The 8,393-nt window shown below is 41.1% G+C and overlaps 1 protein-coding gene across 1 annotated transcript; it reads left to right on the top strand.

Annotated features, from left to right (window-relative positions):
• The first annotated feature begins 5,729 nt into the window (after positions 1-5,729).
• Positions 5,730-7,375, top strand: LOC148033076 (pathogenesis-related protein PR-4-like). Its single transcript, XM_087683809.1, has 2 exons — positions 5,730-6,187; positions 6,584-7,375. The coding sequence occupies exons 1-2, from the start codon at positions 5,918-5,920 to the stop codon at positions 6,746-6,748; spliced, it is 435 nt and encodes a 144-aa protein (XP_087539935.1). The 5' UTR covers positions 5,730-5,917; the 3' UTR covers positions 6,749-7,375.
• Positions 7,376-8,393: the final 1,018 nt, after the last annotated feature.

Genomic DNA, 8,393 nt, shown 5'->3' with positions numbered 1-8,393 from the left:
CACCTTCATGTGGTAGTCATTGATGCTCATATTTTCTCTTTGCACATTGTGCAAATCTTGCTTGAGCTGCATTTTCCTGGCTTGCGTATTTGTGCTATACATCTTTGACAGAGTATCCCATGGCTCCTTTGGCGTACTTGCATCCTGAATATGCACAATCATAGAGTCTGAAATGCTAATAGACAGCCAGTACATAACTTTCCTGGCTCTCTCATGCCATGCTTTGAATGCCTGCATTTGCTGTTGATTGGGAACATCAGAAAGAACTGGTTCTTCTTCATTTCCTGCAACAAATTCCCAATATCCTTTTCCCATAAGGAAATTCGTCATTCTAAACTTCCATGCCTGGAAGTTGTTCTTGTCAAGCTTTTCAGTGACAATCTGTGAAAGAGAATCAGACGCCATTACAGAATACTGCAAGAAATTCTGTTACTGCAAAAAAACACAGCTTCACCCTCACAAGGGCAAATCTGCAAAACTGGCGAAAGTGGTATTTGACCACACAGTCACTTCCTAGTGACGATTTTGCATAAACAATAACCAAGGATGATTCTGAAACTCCCAATGTCTCTGCGCACTAGCATACGATGCAATTTCTACAGTAACTTTTCACCGACCTGTAGAACAGTGGCTGCACAGCATAAAACTGAGCCTTTTCCTGAGTGCGTGCAGAAAACTTCCGTCTGCAATACAGGCCCCGAAATGGCCTCAAAACAAGCATATACTGCCCTCTTGCTTCACCGCGAAGGGCGTCTCAACTTGAGACAATGCACTCCTGCAATTTCCGGCTGTGCTACCTGCAGAGATCTGCTCCCAAAACAGAAAATGAAAGCAACACTGCTCCTCTTACCAGAACACCGCGAGCTTGGCTTGCTTTCTTGAGCTCCTTACCACGAACAAGGCTCTGATACCATGTCAAGATTGTGGGAGAGAAGGAAGGAGTCTCGCTTGAAGATTTCTTGCTTGCACAATGGGAGAAGACACACATACAAAGAAATAGAAGAACCCTATATATGGGTCTCAAACCAAACTCAACTAACTAAGGTGGCATACTAACTGAGCCACGAACTAGAGTAGATAAGGATAGCTATCATGTAGCTATTATTCAGGGGCGGTGTACCAACCGCATCTGCAACTGACAAGTCTGTGACATAAATACACAACGATCACCCTGGCGTATCACGAGTGGAGCTCGATATCTCAACACTTCTTACATGTATCGATTCTTTAATTACACGTGGGATTTAAAAATCCCACTGACTAGTAACTCACAAATTGGTAGTCCCCCATGAGGTGGCTAGCTACATGACCATTTCTATTTGTATCAAGTTGGTTGAAAGGGGCGGTATCAAGATCCAAGCCCCCATTACTGCATTGATTGATGATTCTCATTGTCACTTTGGCTTGTGTGTCTCTATCTATGACCTAAAATTGACAAATTGGAGGAGCTAAATAAGCATCATTAGGGAAGGGATGAATTGAGAGAGAGAAAGAAAGAAAGAAAGAAAGTTATATTAACGTCTTCTAAAGACCAAAACTAGCCTATGAGACAAACTGTGATACAACTGATGAGGTCCAGCTATCCAAAATAAAAGTGCTGAATGAAAAGCTAAAAATTGGAAAATAAAAATACGGTGCTGTGAGTGTGATAAGTGTTGTGTATGTGTATGTGCGTATGTAGCTCTGGTACTCCAGATAATGGCTACAAAAGGGGAACAAATGTCGGCTGTGATAGGGGAACAACTGTCGAGAGAGAGAGAGAGAGAGAGTTTTTGTGAAATTCCTATCACATTGTGAATTATGATAACATTATGAACTTTTGCGAGGGAGGGAGGGACCACATACTATAGGCTATTGGCAACACAATGCCTTTTAGATCTGTGATCTCTCCCTCATAGAAGCTCACGATGTTGAATCTATACTATCTCTTATTTTTTAATGTTCCAACATTGCTACCAAACCTAACACAACCCTGTGTGTCACACATCTAAAGAACTCAAAGAGAAAAATTCAAAATGTCCTTTTATTTTAGAAAAAAAGGAGCTTCTCTCTGTCTAATTTACTTGGTGTGCAACTTGCAAGAGACTCCCGCCCTCTGCGTACTCCACATGGAGTATTAAAGGCTAGGTTGGGAGAATGCACTTGCTAATAATAGATTTGGTGTCACAATTATTTTTTGAGTTTGTGGGAGATACAGAGGGAAGGTGAGGTGGATGCATGCTAGATCACACCATTCTTCCAAGACCACCTTAGAGTAGTGAAGGCCAAGCAGGTTAAGGAAACCATGGAAGATAGAATTAGCAAATACTCCTATAGTAAGTGTTTGGAAATTAGAATCAACTCAAGTCAATCTCACCTTTAGCATGAACAACTTAAGGTCAAACAAGAGTTGAGAGAACTTGAAAGCAAAGAAGCCTCTAGTATCCAACTTTATACAAGACAATGGTGGGCTGGTAAGGTTAACAAACCCACCCTAGAAATGTTGAAGATCCTCAAGAAAAAATAAAGGACTCAATTCCTTTGCTCAGCAAGGACGATGGATCTAAAGCCAAATATAATGCTGAAAATCAACCATAGCTAGAAGATTCGTATATAATATTTTCAGCACTTAAGAGTCAATAATAGTGATGAAACATATGCAAAGGCCAAGATTGCCATGATAAGAAAAAAGGTGCTCCCCCCTACAATTGCCAATATCCTAGATGGAGACCTTACTACTAGTGAGATTAAAGACACCATTAATGCCTTGGCTAAGGGCAAAATCCCATGATTAGATGGCCTCCCTAATGACTTCTTTAAAGAATTTAAGGATTTCCTAGTATACCCCTTATTGCAAGTATGGAGGGAATCCATTGAATATGGGTCTCTCCCACATTTCATCAATGGAGGAGTAATAAAGCTTATACATATGAGAGAGGACAAAGATATATTGTCAAATTGGAGACCCATAACATGCTTGAGCATAGCCTACAAGATATATGCAAAAGCCTTGGCCATGAGGTTGTCCCCACACTTAGATGCATGAATAAGAAAGGAGAAAAAAGGCTTTATTAAAGGAAGATACATATTGAATTCGATTATTGCACTTTGGGAAGGGATAGAGTATGCTTAGAAATACAACCAAAACTTTGTATTGTTTAAGATAGGTTTTGATAAAGCCTATTGTAATGAATGAAGCTGACAGGAGAGAGAAGAATGAGCAGAAGAGTAAGAAAGAGAGAAAGAAGAAGGAGAAAAACTAAAAAAGGAGAGAGAAAGATATGAAAGAGAGGAGAAAGAGGGGGAAGTCATGGAAGCTTGAGATGAAGGTGAACAGTTAGTTCTTGATTATGATTGGATGCCCTAAACTGGGTCTCTTTCACATTATATACCTTGGTTAGTGTGACTGGGTGTCTCATCCCTAGTTTCCGTATATCTCATTCATTACATTCCATCTCTACCACCTGAGAGTTTTTGCCCTCAAAAATAAAAGATAACTAGAGGGACTTGATAGAGTGGCTAGGGAGTGGGGGTGCAGAGTACTACTGTGAGCAACATTACAATGAGAAGCGTGGGTGAAGACTATGGATAGTATATTGTCCACTATATACATGGTGAGGTAAATCTACCATAACTTTTGATAGGCTACTCCAAATGGGGCATGCTGCATGTCAAAAATGAGCATATGGTTGTAATTGAGGCATATGGTTGTAGATTTACAACCATACTCCAAATAATGCATACTTTCAACCATGTAGGAAGCATATGGTTGTAATTGAGGCAAGTACGAAACTATTCTAAAATAGTGTGCAATCTGTAGGTGGTGTGTGGTTAAGAGAAAACATAACCAACTAGTCTTCATCCCTAGTATTTAGCTTGTTGAGACTCTTGGAGGTGGGAAAATTCATTCACAATAGTGGCTGAGTGCCAAGAGGCTTCTTCTAGCGGTGGCGGCAAGCCTTCTTCCTCTCCCTCTCTCACGACGGTCGCTCTCTCTCTCGCTCTCCCTCTCAAAACGATCGACGAAAATGCGCGAAATGAACCCGCGCTCAGTTTCGGCCTGTTTTTTTCCCTGTGGGGCGTCGCTATTTGCGTCGCTATCTGCGTCGCTATTTGACGCAGATAACGACGCAAATAGCGACGCCGCTACCTGCGTCGCTACCCGCCGTCGCTATAGGTTTAAATCCTTGTAGCGTCTCTTGCTATCCATGATTCTTTGAAAGGTTAAAATTAGATATTCCTCTATTCCATAAATTGGAAGGGGGGGCTGAACTATTTCTTTGACTCTTGAAGTGCCACCATGTTCATAAATTGAGTGTGCAAATTGACAGGTTAGTTTAGACTTTTCATTATCATTAGGGAGTAGCAAACCATTATCATTAAAATGCTAATTGCTTAGAAAAAGTAACCATGCTTAGGCTTTTTCTAATCTCCATTAATTTGAGTTAGATCAAGAACCTCCAAAATGGGCCTCATCTTGACCATGAGCTTCTAGAATGTCCAAGAACCCCCTATTTCTTCTTTGTATCTTCTCCAAGAACCCCAAAAAAAGTCAAGACTTACTACAAAGAACTCTAGCTAGTCACAATTTGAATTGTACCAAGTTCTGTAACCAAATCTTGCACTCTAGTTATCTTGTATAACGGTGCTAATAACTAGCTCTAAGCTTGGAAACAACCTTGCCAATGGATCAAATACAAGGCTTTGATACACTAAAGTATTTGAGTATTGCCCTATTGCTCCATGCAAAGAGGCTGTCACATGGGTGTGATTGCATAAATCTGAACACCCCTCCTCAATCACAACCATAAAGAAAGCACCATGTGTACAAAGGCTGTCATGAGTAGAACCTTGCTAAGTGGGGGTATGCCACAAACATGGTGATCATCTAGAGGTTGTCATAGAAAAGGCTAAGTGTGGGTACAAAAAAACATGGCTAACATCCAAGGACTATTCCAAGGCCTCACTAAGTGTGTAGAGGCTGTTATGCATAGGCTACAGGAGGAGTTTTACAGGGCGTATGACAGGAGCATCCATGGCAAGTACATACAATAAAAAATTCTAGTGAAAAGTAGAGACAATGACCGACAGGATACAAAATCTAATCTTATCTTATATATTTTAAGAAGACAACGACAGATTTTTTGATACATCGTGTAGGCGTAAAAAGAGGCGCTGTATGACTGTTGCACAAGCCGTAGCAGATAGAGAGTTTTCAAAGAGTACTCTTTGCTCTTGCAACAAGTGACACGTCTCCTTTACAAAAAGTAGGGAATCCACTATTGGTGGGAAGAAAACTCAAGTGCGAAAACTTCCTTTCTTCTTCTCCTTCATTCGAAGACTTAACTAACAAGTTTGAAAATTGAGATATTGCGTGCCCTTGACAAATGTCAATTTCATAGTCTTCAGATAATTAAGACTTGTTAAGATCGCTAGGATTTTGGGAAGACCGGGTGGAGAGAGAAGTGTGCAATTGGTCTTAGTAGGATACATGATGCGCGTATAATCAACATTACCCTACCTGCCAGACCACGTGGGATGAATTTCCCGGAGGGCCAAAAGCCAAATTACACGTACTAACCGGAGAAAAGCGAGAGGCCGATGTTTCGTAGTGAGAGAGAGAGAGAGAGAGAGAGAGAGAGGGAGAGTCACGGAAGGTGAATTACTGCACATTGTCGAGCTTCCGCGTTAGAACCAGTCAAGCGGCTTTTCTTGACTACATTGCAGTCAGAAATCAGGAGCCCCGTCGACATGGAAATTGCCATCCCCTTCAATCCCTCCATGTTCGGCCAGCCAGCTACATAAGAGCCAAGATCCCTCTCCTTCAATCCCTCCATGTTCGGCCAGCCAGCTACATAAGAGCCAAGATCTCGCTCCTTCTTCTTTCTGTAGCAGCAGCAGCAGCAGCAGCAGTCAGTCAGTCAGTCAGTCCCAGACCATGGCACGCTCCGCACAATTCCTCGCTCTCTCACTTCTCATCCTGTCAGTGGTAGTGCAACATGCACGAGCTCAAAGCGCTACTAACGTTCGAGCGACTTATAACAACTACAACCCGGAGAGCATCGGGTGGAATCTGTACACTGCAAGCGTTTACTGTGCTACTTGGGATGGCAACCAGTCGTTAGACTGGAGGAAACAATACGGGTGGACCGCTTTCTGTGGCCCGGCCGGTGAGCAGGGCCAAGCTTCCTGTGGAAAATGCTTACGGGTAAGCACAAGCGCCCGCTTTACTCATTCGTTTATTTGTTTACTTATTGGACGTTCCCATGTGGAAAAGGGCAGATCTTATCCCTTGTTTTTCCCCCACATATAGTATTCGACATCATGCGCTTCTAAGAGGGAGGGATCCCATATGTACAAGGCATTGTAGATATGGAAGGGATCCCATATCTACAAGGCATTGTCGGCAGCCCGAAGCATGGCGTCTCTCCCTCACAAAACCTCATAATGTTGTCATCATTCATAATCTAGGAGCAATTTCCCAAAATCCTCCTCCTCCTCCTCTCTCTCTCTCTCTCTCTCTCTCTCTCTCTCTCTCTCTCTCTCAATTCGTCCCTTCCCCCCTATTGATGTTTGCTTAACTCCTCCATTTTGTCACTTGTAGGTCACAAATATAGACACGCAAGCCCAAGTGACCGTGAGAATCGTCGATCAATGCAGCAATGGGGGCCTCGATCTTGATACCACCCCTTTCAACCAACTTGATACAAATGGAAATGGTTATGCAGCTGGCCACCTCATGGTGGACTACGAATTTGTGAGTTGCTAGTCAGTGGGATTTTAAATTCCCACTGTACTTAAAGAATCCGTACATGTAAGAACAAAAGAGGTTCTCGCATTGCAAGAATAAGACAATAATACGACTCTTGGATATCATTGTTATTCCATGCACACGTGCGTGCACACGCACACACACACAGAGTTAACCACAATAACATCTTATGTTTGATGGACACAAAACATCAAAAAGGCCATACATGATTTAAGAGGCATACGCAATCGACAAAAGTCTCATTCTTCCAAAGAAACCTAAGTTATACCCATTCCTCTATAGTAGATTGTGATCTCATGCATTTGAGAAAGCATATTTGCATGTTACACCCATTTCTCCTATTGTCATATGCTGGCACGCACCTCTCCTTACACTCCTGCCCCATCAACACACCTATTTACACCATGCAAAAACACATGCAACAGTCATATTTATAAATGGTACCACTGCTCATAATATGTAGGCTTATACTCCTACGTTTACCCTTCTTGGAAACTCAATAATGTGTTGGAATGCCAAAGCAATGCACAACATGGTTTACTCTACTGATTTCCCAATGTGATTTTAGACATAAATTTCCAAGAGAAAATTGGAAGTGTCAAAATTAAAAGGCCTATTAGGACAAAGCATCTAACCAACGAAGTGCCACGATATAATTTTTGTGTACATATTGTTTATGCAACTCAATGGCGAGGACACAAACAAGACTGTGCTCTTTTTAAGTAAAAGCTCTGCAAAATAGCGCTTTTTTTTTCTTTTTCTTGAAGGAGTCTTCAAAACATGTAGCAACAACTAAGTAAGCATCATAGCATAATTTTTTTGTGCATTTATACTATATTACTAACTAGCATGGTCTACATTGCCAGCACGGCCCACTAACCATGGTTTGCACAATTGCATTCCTTTGCTCACAAAGAACGAAACAAAGAGCACATTTCACATGCAACAACCAACATGCTTTGCATGTAATAATACCTATATAAAAGATGCGTATAGGTATGACAAAATTCTTGGATAGTGAATATAAGTTTACGTGATTCAAACAATTCATATTTTTTATATCTTCAATTTTCATAAACCTTCAAACAATGCATGTCTCGCATCCTTAGATACATGTGCACTTTAGATACATCCTTTAGTTGTTCCTAACCTATAATGTTAAGGTTTATATACTATAAAAATCACCTATATCTAGAATACCTTCTCTCTCTCTCTCTCTCTCTCTCTCTCTCTCTCTCGCTCTCTCTCTAAAAAATCACTCATATCTAGAATACCTTCTCTCTCTCTCTCTCTCTCTCTCTCTCTCTCTCTCTCTCTCTCTCTCTCTCTCTCTCTCTCTCTCTCTCTCTACATACTCATGTTGTATGTGTGTGCGTTCATATGTATCACACACTCAAAGAGATCATGTTCACATATGCCCTAAGTAAGTAACGTTTTAGTTCAGATGCCCATCATTGGTATTATTATTGTTGTGTTAGTTACTTCTAGTAAAGAGAAACATGTCCATCCTATATCCTCAAAAGGATTTAAGAGTTCTAATTACACCCACATATGTTTATATATCTAGTTTGTCAAATATTCATGTGAGATGCCTATCTCATGGTACTGCTTTCTATGTCAATAATTCCTATATGCACAAGCA

The sequence above is a fragment of the Lygodium microphyllum genome, chromosome 8 (assembly GCF_053477565.2).
Source record: "Lygodium microphyllum isolate KBCC chromosome 8, Lygodium_microphyllum_v1.1.10, whole genome shotgun sequence".
NCBI classification, from domain to species: domain Eukaryota; kingdom Viridiplantae; phylum Streptophyta; class Polypodiopsida; order Schizaeales; family Lygodiaceae; genus Lygodium; species Lygodium microphyllum.
The sequence above is the reverse complement of the archived record's forward strand: the minus strand, read 5'-3'. Positions and strand labels throughout refer to the sequence as shown.

Excerpts from the sequence above, each read along its gene's own strand:
- LOC148033076 (XM_087683809.1), top strand. The coding sequence starts at position 5,918 with ATGGCACGCTCCGCACAATTCCTCGCTCTCTCACTTCTCATCCTGTCA. Across the intron at positions 6,188-6,583 it reads CCTGTGGAAAATGCTTACGG|GTCACAAATATAGACACGCA; the intron begins GTAAGCACAAGC and ends TGTCACTTGTAG.